The 15,351-nt window shown below is 37.0% G+C and overlaps 1 protein-coding gene across 2 annotated transcripts in view; it reads right to left on the bottom strand.

Moving 5' to 3' along the window:
- MIB1 (MIB E3 ubiquitin protein ligase 1) overlaps nucleotides 1-15,351 on the bottom strand; it is a 73,002-nt gene that overhangs the window by 52,206 nt on the left and 5,445 nt on the right. For both annotated transcript variants that reach the window (XM_033064195.1, XM_033064205.2), the window contains exons 2-4: nucleotides 11,345-11,516; nucleotides 8,607-8,736; nucleotides 6,747-6,851 (exon numbers count right to left, since the gene is read on the bottom strand). In XM_033064195.1, coding sequence (XP_032920086.1) covers nucleotides 6,747-6,851; nucleotides 8,607-8,736; nucleotides 11,345-11,516 — 407 coding nt within the window. The remainder of the gene's footprint in view (nucleotides 1-6,746; nucleotides 6,852-8,606; nucleotides 8,737-11,344; nucleotides 11,517-15,351) is intronic.

Below are 15,351 nucleotides of genomic sequence, written 5' to 3'. Positions count from 1 at the left end.
GCCATTGTTCCTTATGAAACAATTCTCACTAAACAAAGGGCATTTTTGTATGCAAAGTAAGTTGGGAAAGAGATCAGAAACTGCAAAATGTGCAGAATATTCCATGGCATGCAGGAGGAAGTAGGAGACAGGTGGTGGTAATAATATAATTAACACAACTAAGTAAATACTTGAACAATTCTTTTACCCCTGCCTGAGATTTATTGACAGACTCTCCTCCTGCAAAAGGATTAAAATGAAAACTCTGAACTCTTCCAAATCATCAAGGCTCTGATGAGGACAATACCATCCTTGGCAACTGGTAAGCAGTCAGAAACAATACAAAATTCAGTCCATGTCCTGATCTACGAAGAATGTACCGCTACTTTGGAAAAATGATGAAGACAACCAGAGGAAAACAATGAGATTTGAGCAGCTCTTCAAATCCCCTGAGAAGCGAGAGAAAGAGCTTGTTCAGCACGGCAGCAGAAGGCCTGCGACAGGATGCTGCCACCCGGTGGGCAGGTGCTGGGTTTAGCCGGGCCGCAGACAAAGGGGCTGCATGGACCATCCCAGATGGCAAACTCATTCATCCCCGGAACGAGGGAGGATTGAATGTGCCCGGGAGCACTGCGTCTCACCCACTGAATATAAGCCCTCTGTGTCAGGCAACAACCAGCTGTCTGTGAAGGAGACAAGGAGGGCTGCACATGCAAGAGCTGCTGTCACATTCTTCAGAACCCCAAGAATACAGCACAGGAGAGTCCAAAAGCCCTTCTCCCTGCCAGGCAAAATCAGGGTGAAAGACTGCTTGTGCTACAGGAAGTGTTAATGCACTGAGCAGACTGATGGCTAAAACCTAGCAGAAGAAATAAAATGTTCATTAAAAGGATAATTACTATTTTGCAGCTGACATTACTGTAACAGCTGCCTGTTACAGTATCCTAAATTTTCTATAAAAGAAAACAAACTCAGAAATCTGCATTTGTACTTTACCCTGCCTGCACCGTGCCCTGCACATAGTTTATTTCTGGAGTATAATGATATGCTTGGTTGAAAAACTAAGTGGTAGCTTGGTGTCCAACCTCAGATTCACAACTGTCTTCCTTTCTCTTACATGATGTAGTCAATGTTATATTGCTAGAGAATAAAACAGGAGTCTGATCTAACTACTACAGAAAAGCAAGGGAACAAGTCTTTTTTTCTTCTTCTTTCCCAGAAGCCTTCAACAAAATAAAGGAGGCCCCAAAACACACAGAAAGGTAAGACACTGATAGATATTCAGGTAGTACAAAACAAATTTATATACTGTATATAAGCAGAGTGCTTTTGGCAACTAACAACACTACTAAGAAAAGTAATACCAACATGATAAAGGCCAGCAAATGCCTTAAAAAATAACCAAACTCGAGATTCTGGGTTTTTAAGGCAGAAAATTGTACTTAGTTGTATTTCAGTGCCACAAAAGCTGGGTAAGTAACTACAATTGTCCTACTAGCACTGGCCTGTTACACTTCTCCGAAAGAGAAACCAAGCTTTCTCCTGCTCAAGTAATTTAAGTAAAAAATGAGGGATGATGGTAAGCTCCTGGTAACCCTACCCTGAGGGCTGCATGGTAAGAGGCCCCCCTAGTGCACACAGCACAAAAACACTCATGGATGGAGCCCGGATGCATCAGGCTTTGCACTTCAGAAAATCCCACTGGGATTTCTAAAACTTATGAGTCACCCTGAGACTTCAAAATCAATCACAATTGTTTGGAGCAGATTGTTTGGAGACAAGATGTGCAAGTGTAAAAGGGAAAGTACCAAAACAAGGGATGTTAGAACCCAAGTTTTAGGCTCACAGTGACACCATCAGAAAAAGAAGTAACAACTGTGAGGCTGGGTGTAATGTAAATACATGGTGGAGATGAAAAATCAGCTTTTCTACAATGACTTGACGGAGAAATCGTTTAATAAACCCCAAGTAGGATTCTTTCAGGAATAAGCTATAGATTCTGGAGAATTTCTGTACAATTAGAGACAGAAAGCCCAGTTAAGCGGGCAATCAATGACAACTCAAGGAAAAGCATGGGAATCAGACACTGCAGAGCACAAATTGCAGGTCAGTAGCAACAACTGAAGCACATGAGCAATGGGTAGTAATGGTTTTTGCCTACAATGAAGAACTTTAGTTTTCTAGCATCCACACTTTAACTTCCTAAAAAATCTGCATTCCAGCAGTATGTGACTGTATTACACAGAGATCATAACTTGCCCAGCCAAATGGGAAATACAGTAAATGTAACACTTTATTTTGATATAGCATCCAATTATACCAATGGAAATAAACAGCAGCAATTTCATCTTCATAAAACTCCAGAGAATGAGAAAATGTAGAGTAAGGTCAGCAGCGCTGCCAGATGGTATAAAAGCACCATTATCCCCAACCTTGAGGAGGAAAACAAAACTGAAGGATCAGCTGAGTACAGAAATAATTATGAAGTTATTCCAATCAATATGGAATGCCATCCATCAAATCCATGGAAGGAGGGTCTACAGACTTGATAAGAAAACTAGCTGTGCTGCTAAGAAAAAGAGAAATGCTTGATCCAGATGCACTGATACAGCATCTAACATCAGCAGCAAATATCAGGGGAGAAATACTGATCTTACAGATACATCAGAAGGAGCAGTGCCACAGTCGTAGCTGTTCAAGGCAGAAATGAATACACACAGTAAAGATCACTTTAAGCCTTTAAACTCATAACAGCTTTTGGCAAGGAAATCAGCCCTTCAGTGGTAAATGGAAAAAGTTCAGTACATGCTGCTTTTTCACCAGATTAAGGCAACAAGAGAGTGGATAAATCCATAAGTTTTAGCTAAAGGTTTATAAGAAATGCCATATTTCAAATTTCACCAACTCAAATCCTTCTCAATTTCAAGAAGCCGGGAAAAGTGAAGTAATAAATGGAGAATGTAGAAGACGGTAGAGAAAGTGACTGAAGCAACAGAGAAAGTGACTGAAGCAACAAAGAGGTGTGAGGTACAGAAATAATAGTAACAGTTTCTTACAGAGAAAACTAAACTTCAGGCAAATCCTGAGTGAATGGTTTGTAACCTTACTATTCATTATAGGCACTTATAAAAGCTTTGCATGAGTAACTTTTATTTTAAAAGGAAGATACAGTCTTCCTTGTCAGTTAATACTATACATAAAATTGGAAAATAATCAGTAGATACTTTTCTGCTTAATGGAAATATTTTTCTTTGCAACACAGAAAGATGAAAAACTTGACTTGGTTGAGACTACAGGAGAAATGTGACTACATCAAAAAGAAGCAAAACAAAAGTCTGCTGACAAATGCAAATAAATGCACAAAGTAAAGATAAATAACCTCTTCCTCTCTGGATTCAAAAACAACTGACAACCTAATTCTCTTACTGACATCTAACTTATATTACAGGTAATGTATTAACAAACACCTGCTGTTTGCATAAAAGTGGACAAAAATTCTTGATTTTGTTTTGTAAAACAATTATGGTCAGCACCTAGAAGGAACACAAAGACACTAAACTAAGAAAATATTCTTGCTGTTCCTTCCTAAACACCTTATTTTCATTGTTGTGGTGACAAGATAAATGACGAGAGAACTGAAAATTTGACTGACATTACAGATCTGACGGTTTTAAGTACAGTGGAAGGCACATTTCTGTATATTTTGTAACACTCCCATACACTGCCTAGTATACCAAGACATTTAACTTGTTTTTATTTAAAAAAACAAAGTGGTAACAAGCAATTCTTAAAATCCTCTAGAGCAATTTCAAAGAGTAGCATCATGGTAATCCAAATAAAAGTTGATGAAGAGACATTAGCTATCCATCACCTAGAGGCAAGCAATCTCAACTTCCCTTATGCACTCACTATTTGGAATTTGGAGAAAAAAGTACACCAACACAGATGGATTACAGATCACTGTGACAATGATGGATGATAACTACAGATACTTCTTTCAGAGCCTATGCAGATGAAAGCACAATCCTCCATAACAAGAAACAAGGAGAGGATAATCACAGCAAAAAAAGGCAAGTGGTACAGAGCAAAGAAATTCTGAAAGAAACAGATTCCTAAGCAATGAAATTGATTTTGAACACTCCTGTGGATGGAACTATTTTCCAATGAAAACCAAGGGAAGTCACCAGCCTTACATCCTCAGCTCATAGGATACAAAGAAATAAAAATCTAGACACAAGCCCTAAAAGCAAAACTTTGAATTTTTGAAAGTATTAACTTTTTAATTCCATATGACCTCTCTTTATTGCAAAAGGACATGTTCACACATTTCTAAAGCAGGTTATGTGGTTAACAGCTCAATTTGGCTCAGGACTCTGAATACATATAGGAAAGAAATGTGAGTAGTGTAACAAACCATATAAACAACCAGTAGTTAATTCTTACTAAGGATGTAGCAAACATTTTATCTGATCTAACAGCATCACAAACATAGATTTAAATTCGAGAATTTGTGGCCTGAGGCAACAGAAACGCCCAGATTTAAACATCAGACATCACAAAAACAAACAAACAAACAAAAAAAAAAACAAGGCAAGATGCACTTCTCAGCCACTTCATATGTAAAACACAGCAAACACAAATAAAATCTCCAAGTATCTGACCAGAAATAAATGCATGTTTTCTGCCAGCACCTGCTGCCCCAACAGCCAAACCTCATCTCTCCAAAGCTGGCAGGCCAGACAGATTAATTTTGAGGACCAGATGCAGCCTATCAGCTATCAAACAAGAACACTGACTTACAATAATGAGCTGTGTTTCTTTAATCAGCTCCATTAGCATGAGTCAAGTGTTATCCATGTGCAAGTCAGGGTCTCTTCCCAGCTGTATTTACATGGGTACACACTCTTGAGTATTGTTGATTCCACATTCTCTGGACCTTTTAAACCAATTTCCAAGTGTCAAAACAAGTTTACCCCAACTTTATGTGAACTTTCTCAGCTTTACATAACAGCATATAAATAGTAGTAAGCAATAACAATGAATTGTATGCATAACAATTAAATTTTACAATCAGTTATAAAATTAAGCATTACTTTCAAATGACTCTCACAGATATCCAATAATTCATTCTGTCTGAAGTGAAAATTGCATTTGATGAAAACACCAAAGAAAAAATTAATGTAGGTAAGCACTACTTATATAGCCTCAAATTATCCTTTCTGTACATCCACATGTACATATTTTTTCTCTATTATCCTAAAAACAACATCTGTATAAGTAGTCTCACACACAGTTACCCAGGGTTTTTTTTTTTAAAATTGACCAAATATTTCTATTTCTATAAAACCTGTCACCCCTTCAAATTTACAGCTGCAGTACTTAATGGAGATTTCTAGAAATATTCAGCACTTCCAGAGGTGGTAACATTTCAGAAATAAAATGTAGTTTATTTTTTTTTTTAATTAAGGAAGATCTATTTTAAAGTAGAATATAACTTATTTCAAATATACTCTTTTTCTGAGGCCAGAAGGAATCTTCAATGGTTCCACAGCACTTCTACTGTGTAGTCCAAAAATTTTAACATAGCAACTGAAGTCATAACAACCACAACAACAAAAGAACCAGTTGATCTGTATCTCATTCTATCTAGATTCTGTAACCGTTACTTTTCCATGTATCGTAAGAAGGAAGACACCAAACATTGATTTAATGCTATACTGCAAAATACAACATACATTCATTTTTGCCAGTATATAAGAAATTTTCTTTAAAACTAGGGGACAACATGAAGCACATAATTTAATACTAACTCATATTTTACCCCTAGGATCTTAAAGAATCAGAAAAGCTGACCTGCACTAAATTAGTTTACTCTTTTTTAATGTAACACTAAATATCTATGTACAGCAAAAGTGGTATTTATTTCAAGTATAAAAATAAACTTTAAGTAAGGCTATAAGGTCAAACAGTCTACATTCAAAAAAGTAGCTGGTAATTGTTTAACATTTTATTACTGTTACACATCTGACAAGATGACACTTCATTGTTAAATTAACATGGTTTTCCTCTGCACAATCTAACAAAAATCATGCAGAGAAAATGCTAATTAAGATGTTTTAAGTAGTTGATAATCAAAGTAACCTTTCCTTGACCCACATTAGGATAAGAAAACCCAGCAACAGAAGGCACTTAGGCTAGAGTCTGACCCATTTTCTCTCTAAAACTGAAGAAGTTGCTGGAGAAGCTTCAAAAGGAAACAGAAAAACTTAGCGCTAAAGCAAATTAAGGTCATAATTTAGTTCAACACCTTTCCATTTGCAAAAGAAAAATTGCTCTCAATAGCGTACTGAGTGTTGACAGCAATTTAAAAACTGCAAATCTTGCAGTAATCACAGCAAAATTTGAAGTCAACTGAAGAGTTCAGGAGTTGAAGAACAGGTTTTTTTAAAATATTTGTAACTACGCTTGCCACTCTTTTCTGAATTTTAATATAAACACAATAGTAGCACAGAAAAATAAATGTTTGTGATGCAAATATTTACTCCGGCAGAAAGCAGCTCTTAACTTGTAGATATTCACATCCAATAAATTCCCAGATCAGACTTTCTTACTAATACATATGCATGACCCTTACAGCTGGATTCACAATGACCTGACGACCAGCATGCAAACTGACAAAGCATATTACAAAAGCAGGACCATAAAGCACAAGTTATTCTTACTGCCCTTCCCCCATCACACATTTTACCCTTTGTATTTATACTTACCATGCCCTCAAAGCCAACTCTGTAAAGGTTTTTAGCACCATTGTCCCAAAGAACATATGCTGCGCTATGTGGACTCGACGCACTCCAATCTTGAATTTCAGTTACCTATTCAGTTGTGAAAATAAGAAAATGATTTCTAGAGTGAAGACTCAGAAGCACAATTTGAACTTCATAATTTACTCATCTCTTCAAAATAATTAATGATACTGCAGTTTTAATAAATCTGGTAAAATTTGCTCTGAAGCTGTTTTCTGCTTGATGCAAGTGTCCCCTAGGTGTGTTAAGACAGCAGTCTGAATATATGCTTTGTAGGCCTAAGCAGAGAACAAAATCTGAACTGCTTTGATATGTTCTTACCAGAAGCAGCATTTAACTAAGAAAAACAGGATAAAACAATTCTAATTGTGTCAATATGTCTGGTTTAACTTGCATTAGCCTGGTGGTTGTGCACTATGTTAAGAGACAGAGTTTTATTTCCAGAGCCAATGAGTTTAACAACAGGACAAAAGGAGAGTGAAAATGTCTTTTCCAGACACTTCTGAAATCAGAAGGCCATGCACCAAATTCTGAAAACATTTCCATTATTTAAAAAAAAAAAAAAAATCAGTTTCCAGAATTGGCTTTCACTCTTATTTATATTTATTTAAACAGTGTTCCTGCTATCTACTACATACCATTCCTCATTTAAAAACATTTGTATGCATTTATATTTATTTTCAGATGCATAGGCAAACAATCCCTCTAAAATTTAGTACACAAAGCAGACTGTGAAGGATAAGACTCTTATTTCGCAAAGTTTCAGAGATTTCAATGTATCTGGACATGGGAAGGGTTAAATAATCAGTATGAAAAAAGCTTCATTTAAATATCCCTTGCTTTAAGAGATTTACTATTTCCTTTCAGCAAAAATCAGAATGAAATCCCCAAAAGTCCTAAGGCTTCCATAAACATCTAGGATATAAAATAAGTTAAACAAGAATATAAAATAGGCTAAATATCATATTCAGGAACTTTTCACTCTCCTTTAAATGCTGTTTAAGTGTATTAAAAATAAGTTCAACAAAAAATACCACGTCACCAAGACCTGGGCATCCAATTCTCAAATTTGGTGACAGAAGTCATACTATATCTTACACTGTCTGTTGTATATTCATACTTATAACAAACTTTCATTAGCTCTCAAGGTAAATGGAAGTTGTAAAAGGAAAATATGCAAGGGTTATGATTAGTAATTTATCATTCCATATGATTTTCAATAAATACAAATATTTTTACTATAGCACTGCATCAAAAGCACTCCTATTTTGTCCTAAGCCAGTAATGTAATATCCACACCCAAAACTTTCAAAGTTTTCTAATTTTAAACTGGAGAAGTTCCTATAATCATTAGGTGAAAAACAAAACCCTAGGGTGCCAACACTTAAAACCAAGAGCAAGAGATACACAAGTATCTCTTGTAAATGTGCTGCTCCACAAGTAGTAAGACTACAGAATGCAGTGGTAACTAGAAAGGGTTGTTCTTGATAGCTCTGGTTTCATACCAGCTCTCTACTAATGCTGAAATATGCTCAAGATTTTAATGTTGCTACAAGTCAATCTTAAACACATAACTATGACAAAAAATTAATAATTAAAAAAATTCTGTGCTGATATGGTAAAAAATGCAAATTAAAATATAAAAGAAGTGGCTATGGTATATATACCCTCCTCTTTCTAAATGCTTAAGTATTACAATATAAGATTAAAAAATGCCCAGCCAAATAAAATAGTAGTTTTTATGATTGCAGTTAAAAGGTCACTGAGGCCATTTCATGAGCACAAAAAGGTGCAGCTTCTTATTTAAACCAGTTTTATTTTTACCTTTCCTCTACGCCCATTGCCACCATCTTGATCTTCCCACTGCCAGTCAACTCCTCGCACCACCCTGGCACCTGCAAAGATTCCTCTTGCTGTAATTTTCTTTGATTTACGTCGAGACTCCAACAATACCCTGAAGTTATTAAAAGAAGAACCCACAAATGTCAAGATAATAAAGGAAGTCCAAAAGAAATCTTTGGGGATGGGAAGGAAAGCATCTTAAAACAAAAATAACCCAAAATGGCAAATTTCAGTGCACAAATCACAAGCAATATACAAGACAAAAACCCACAATCTCCCAAAATCTGATTTATTGAACATATATATTTAGTTTTTTAATTCTAATTTTTCTCCAGAGTTCCTACTACCCACATTCATCTTGTAAATGCTTGCATATAGATCTGTTCTTATATTATTAAAATCATTAAAGTACATGTGGAGTCATATAAATGCATTCCTGTTTATCTTAGGTACACTCTAAGCCAATACTTCTGTCCCACAACTGCCCTGTGACTTTTACTCAGAACTATGCTATTAAGAGCTTCTCTTTTCCTTCCTCCCTTAATTTTTCTACATGCTTTTTATAGCATCTCTTGGCAAATTTAAGTCAATATAGTAGCATCCATTTTTTCAGTCATATTATGTGGGTTTTTTCAAGTAAATCTCTTCTTTTCCTTCTGACTTAAACAGGACTGAAGTAGATATGCCTAAACAGAACAGTTCATGATTCTTTAACTAGAAATAATAGAAACAATCATCTCAAAAGCCACCAATTTTCATGCAACAATGCCTCTTACTTCCTGCCAGGAACATGCTGCCAGACAAAACAATTTTTCAGCTGACATTCAGAATGTTTCCTGACTACTTCAGGAAATTTCTCAGCCTCTTGCTAACTTTTAACATCCAGCAGATGGCACACAAGGAAAAAGTTCAACTGCTACAATCAATGCAAAGAGCATATGGAAATATTGGCCATGCTTTTTTTCCTATGAGAAATAAGTTATCAAAAACACAAAGTAATGTTGTTTAGAGAAGCTTCTTAAAAAGTTCTCAACATCTACAAAACTGAGACACAAACATATATATATTACTCCATTATGCCACCCAGATTTGAAAATAAAATACTAAGAGCTTATGCCTTCCCTCATCAAAATGTTCTTCTATGTCTCTTGCCATTTTTCCTGTGAGACATCATTCAAATTCAACAGTGCTGTTTTGTCCTTTTCTCCTTCCTAAAATGGTTAACTTTCATCATTTTTTCTCAGCTAAGCTTGATCCAATAGAAACAGCTCCTTGGCAGAAGAAGTTGCCTTCTAGATAAGAGCTCAGTGAGAGTAAACAAAGCAAGGAAGAAAGTGACAAGATGTAAAAAAAATTCCAGCAATATTATACACAGTGTACAATCTATCTTCAAAACTAAAACTTGTGCTGTATTCACCATAACCAACTTCTCAAAACTACAAAGGAAACCTCAGCTTAAGAAAGAAAAGTCTGGCAAGCATTCTTAAAAGCAACAAGACTTCAAAAAAAGAAATAAATAGAAAACATATGTATTTTGTCACCTATTCTCTTTTAACTACATTAAGCCAGCATTTCTAAGTCCAACCTCTATGTCTTGTTCCACATTCAACATTCCAATTGAGAATAAGTTTATGATACCCATTTGGTACCTAAAGCCACTGGTGTGAGCCTCAAAAAAAATTTCTTACATTTGGATTAAGCCACTGACTTGGGCATCTGAACTACAGCTAAAACTTTTAAGCAAACACTTGAGAATCTAAATACAGATCCTCTAAGATACAAATTGAGACCTCAGGCTGTGTGCTCCAGCCACTTCCCTCAACTGTAAAAGAACTGATTAAAGCACACGACTAATTTACAGCATATTTGTAAACCTAACTTCTCCAAGAAGATGATAAAAGTATCTTACACATGTCACATTCAAATGAGTACCATATCTAAAAATAAAAGATTTTGATGATTTGATGAAAAAACATTCAGAAGGGACACCACAGTGTGTAGCCTTTAAGCAGAGCTTTTCCATAGCTCTCCAAGTATTTAGCAGCAGGTAAATATCACTGTTCTCAACTGGTAGACCAATCATGACAGAGAGGGACTTTGGACAGAGACAAGTTATTTAAAGTCAAGAACACCTATGCAAGAACATACTAAATGCAATTTTGTTCAGAATTCTCAACTGAGAGATGATAATGTTTAAGAATATGAAAACCAAGGCAAGGGCAGAACAACCCTTCACAGCATCTTTTCTCTGCTTCCTGCAATAAGCAGTTTAAGCAGTTAAATTCAAGTTTTTATTCCCAGATTATTCTGTTTTCCACAACCTTCAAGGAGGGTATTTTCCCTCAGTCTGCCCACACCACTACTGAACCTAATTAAACCTTCACATTCAGAATTCGCTGACTAATCTTTTTGTGATTACACATAGTATAAAGGTAATTGCCTTTATTTTAAAGCTGAACACAAAAACTAAAAAGGCCTCAAGTAGATTAAGCAAAACTGAATAATCGTATCCTAACTTTTTCCTGTACTCCGTTCTTCCTAAATATCCATGTTTTCCAAGATCCAAAGACTTATCCCAGCTATCTGCCTCCCAGAAATAGAATCCAACCTCAAGCCACCCTCTTACGTAATCCGAATTTCAGTAACCAAATGTTCAGTTTAAAAGTTAACCACGAATAACTGTTTCTACTTGATTTCATGAGGAAAAAGTTAGTTTTTACCTTTCACTTCCTGGTGTGGTAATTCTGTAAAAACGATGCCTCAAGTGATGCTTGTCCCCATGATAGCAAACTGTGCACAAGTCATAATTTGTGCATTCAGCACATTTCCATCGGATGCCAATGATAGGCTGCTGTCGACAAGTATCACACATAGTCCCATCATGCTTGATACCTGTGGAACAAAACAAAAAAAAAACCTAAAAACTTTGCTGTATCACTACACAGACTACTGTTGCACACCATTATAATATGAAACCACATACTAGAAAGTTAACAATAAAGAAAGGCTGCTGCTTATACCCTATCAGCCTATATTACTGAGGGGAAAAGATAGCAGACTTTGCTCCATATCTCCAGTTGTCAGTCTCTTGCTGAAATATTCTATCTTGTCTCAGCTTAAAAAGCTGAGAAGGATATATCTGCTTCCTTCCATCTATACCAAGGAGAGAGAGAAAATGAGAAATCTTTTAACTACAAGTTAAAGGGCCAGGAATGCATTTATCAAAATACACGGGGCAATCTCGAATTTTATCTCTGGAGTACAGCCATCAACACACGTTATATCACAAAGGCTACTGTGCTCAACCATCTGTGGCAGCCTGAAAATTACTGGTTTGACTTACACATTTTGTACACTGGGAAATAAGTGCTTTTCTCTATTCTTTTTTGTACAGAAAAAAATTTAAGCTCTCCTGGATAGATGCCATTAGTTTCATGAAAATCTGCTACCATTTTTGAAGCATTTTAGTGTTATTCTGGTTTTGTTTTTAAAAAGAATGTGCCAGAGACAAACCAGATGTAACCCACCAGCATGGGCTCTGCCAAACCTTCCATAAAAATTGATCCCAAGACTTTAGTCTTACAGCTCTGCCAAGCTACAGCACAGTGAAAATGATCAGTCACAGAATTTCCATCCACCCATTCTGAATACAGTGAATAGCCACAAGTTTATTAAAAAATAAATCAAATTCTGCTGTTGTTTGGAAAAAATTGAGCAACAGAAGGGAGAAGCACTACCATTCAGTCGTTGTAGCACTACACAGAAATAAGTACTCAGAAGCTAGAGCAACAGAGAACTTTCCAAGTCACTTCCCCTTAAAAAAACCCACATCAATTTGAAATTAAGTGAGGAAAAAAAATGAATTTTGCCCCCTCCAGCAGGGATACTTTCAAAAATGACTGCCAAATGTATACAAAGCTATTAGTCCCTTACACCCAACAGCTGAACCATCTGCAGCAAAGAAAAATCAACAGCTGTAAAGGCAAAACTAAAGGAAATGCCTTCTTGTTTGATCATTTCACAGAAACACGTAATAGCTGAGGTTGGAAGTAACATTTGGAAAGCGTCTCTTCCATCAACCAGTGCTCAAAGCAGAGTAAACTGGAGCTAGCTGCCCAGGACTATATCCAGTCAAGGTTTTGAGCACCACCAAGAACAGACTCCACAACACAGCATATTCCAGCGTTCAACCACCCCTAGAACAAAAATGTTTCTTCTCTTTCAGTGGAAACTCCTGTATTTCAACTTGTGCCCATTGCATCTTGCCCTGTCACTTGACACCACCGAAAAGAGCCTGGTTCCACCCCCTTTACAACATTCATCAGGTATTTATATACACTCTTAAGATCTCCCTGAGCCTTCTCTTCTCCAGACTAAGCACCACCAGATCCCTCATTCTCTTCCTATACCAGATGCCCGTAAGATTCTTTGCAACATATTTGAAACCCTTCACTTGACTCTCAGTACAACCATGTTCCTCTTGTTCTAGGGATTGTATTGAAGCATGTTACATTTTTTGTTCCAAACCCAAAGTCTTCAAGAGTGGATGCATTAAAAGCACTGCGTTATCTTGTCAGCGTTTTCGTCACCTTGTTTAAAATTCTAACTAGTTATGGTGTTTAGGGTTGTGAGGTAGTATTTGTTTTGGTTTTATGTCTAACTGATTGCTAAACTGGTATTTCACAGAGGAACAGAAGTTACACATCTTTTGATTATATTCTTTTTTAATGCCTGTTGGAACTTTTGGGAAGCCATTTGGCCAAGAAATACATTCATTCTGGATGTGAAAGGACCAAGGAACTAGGGGCTATAGGTTCTTCCACTTGACCAAACAGCAGGAAAATGGGCAAAAGAGAGGTATATCAGGAATCATGGGATACCGAATAGGTCATCTTAAATAGGTAAACTTAAATAAAAATTAAATGCTTCTGGACAGTGAGGTAAAAGCAGCTATGCAAAACTCAGCAAAATTTCTTTAGGAAAAATCAAGAAAAAAATTGTACTGAGATACTTGACTCAAGTAATTTTAGTGACCATAGTGTCTGGGACTTAAAAAAAAGAACTGAGTACGTCTGTACTTGAAGTGTCTGATCTAAAGGGACATATCTGTATCGCACATATCCCTAAACACTATCCTCATAGATATGGCCTTTCTTCATCCATTCCCTGACACATGATTCCAGCAGCAACACCCACTTCAGCTCATGCCTCACCTGACTATGCTGCTCCATTCTTTCCATTATATGAGCAAAAGGTTTTTGCAGAGTTGAGATGCAAACTGCATCAAGAAACAAACCAGGCTGGAAAACAGCCAGGAGGAAAAAATATTCAGGTGAACTGGTTTCTCAATCCCATTCTTTGAGGTGCTGCACAACACCACTACCATGAGAAACAAAGAATTGCAGGGCAGGAGCAGGCAAGTAATCCTGTTACACAATGTCTAACCACTGCACCAGAGATGTGGAAGAAGATTTGTATGCTTCTGGTGACAGTGGACTAAGAGACCTTAAACTTCATCTGCTAAAAGAAAGGGTAAAACAAGGTGCTACTACAGATCACATAACATGATACTAAACTCTTATTTGTGGTCATAATACAAACAAAATTATTTAGATAAATAATATGTGCTAAAGAAAATTGGAAGAATTTAATTTCAACTAGGTATTATAGATACACAAAGGTGGTAGGTTGATCGTGCCTAGCTATTAGTGTCCATCCAACCAGTTTCTCACTCTCCCTCCTCTAAAGGACAAAGAGTGAAAACAAAATGAACCAGCTTAGGTCAAGCTAAAAGTGAAATTATTTACCAATCACAACAAAAGATTTGACTTGGGGGAAATGCACAGCTAATTAAATCAAGAAAAAGAAGATGGTGAGGAAAACAAAAACTAAAATACCTTCTCCCTATACTTCACCTTCTTCACAGAGATAACTGCATTCCTTCCATCCAAACTCCTCTATCTCCCTGCATCTTCCCAGGGTAGATTAAAATCACAATTATCTTTTGGGTTGGAAGACGCCCTTAAGACCATTGAGCCCAACCAGTAACCTAACACCACCACCATCACCACTAAACCACGTCCCTAAGCAACATGTCTACACATCTCCTAAATATTTGCAGGGATGGTTATTCAACCACTCCTCTAGGCAGCCTGTTTCAGTGCTTGACAGCCCTTTTGGGGCAGACGGGAATGGAGGGTAAGTCCATAACAGCTCCTCACACTTTTCCCCTGCCCCATCATGGGTCCTCTCCACAAGCTTTATTCCTTCAGGAAAACACTCTCTGAGCATGGGCTCCCCCATGGGCTGCAGTGAGGATCCCTGCTCCACTGTGACCCCCCACGGGTGACACGGGGACAACCTGCATCACCAAGGTCTCCATCTGCTGGTGAATCATCCACACACCAAAACTCAGCACTGGGGACCTGACGGATGCACAGGTTACTCAGGGGGAGGGAAGGAGACATTATGCCCAGTGGTTCAGACTAGCTTGGTTCTACCCCAGTGCACTGAAGGCTCATTAGCACTGAGATTGTGTATTTCAATTTACTTTTACCAAAAAGCAAAGCAGTTTATGCTCTCCCAAACCATCCATGATGTAAATCAAAGCACAGTACATAAGAACAACCAGGAGACTGCATCAAGTGTAGGCTCTGGAGTTAAACTAAAATCATGACCCAAAAGCAAAATCTGTCACTTTAACTCTACCCCTCTTCGAAAGCAAGGC

The sequence above is a fragment of the Catharus ustulatus genome, chromosome 1, assembly GCF_009819885.2.
Source record: "Catharus ustulatus isolate bCatUst1 chromosome 1, bCatUst1.pri.v2, whole genome shotgun sequence".
NCBI lineage: Eukaryota > Metazoa > Chordata > Aves > Passeriformes > Turdidae > Catharus > Catharus ustulatus.
Note: the sequence above shows the minus strand (reverse complement) of the source record. Positions and strands in the feature narration are given on the sequence as shown.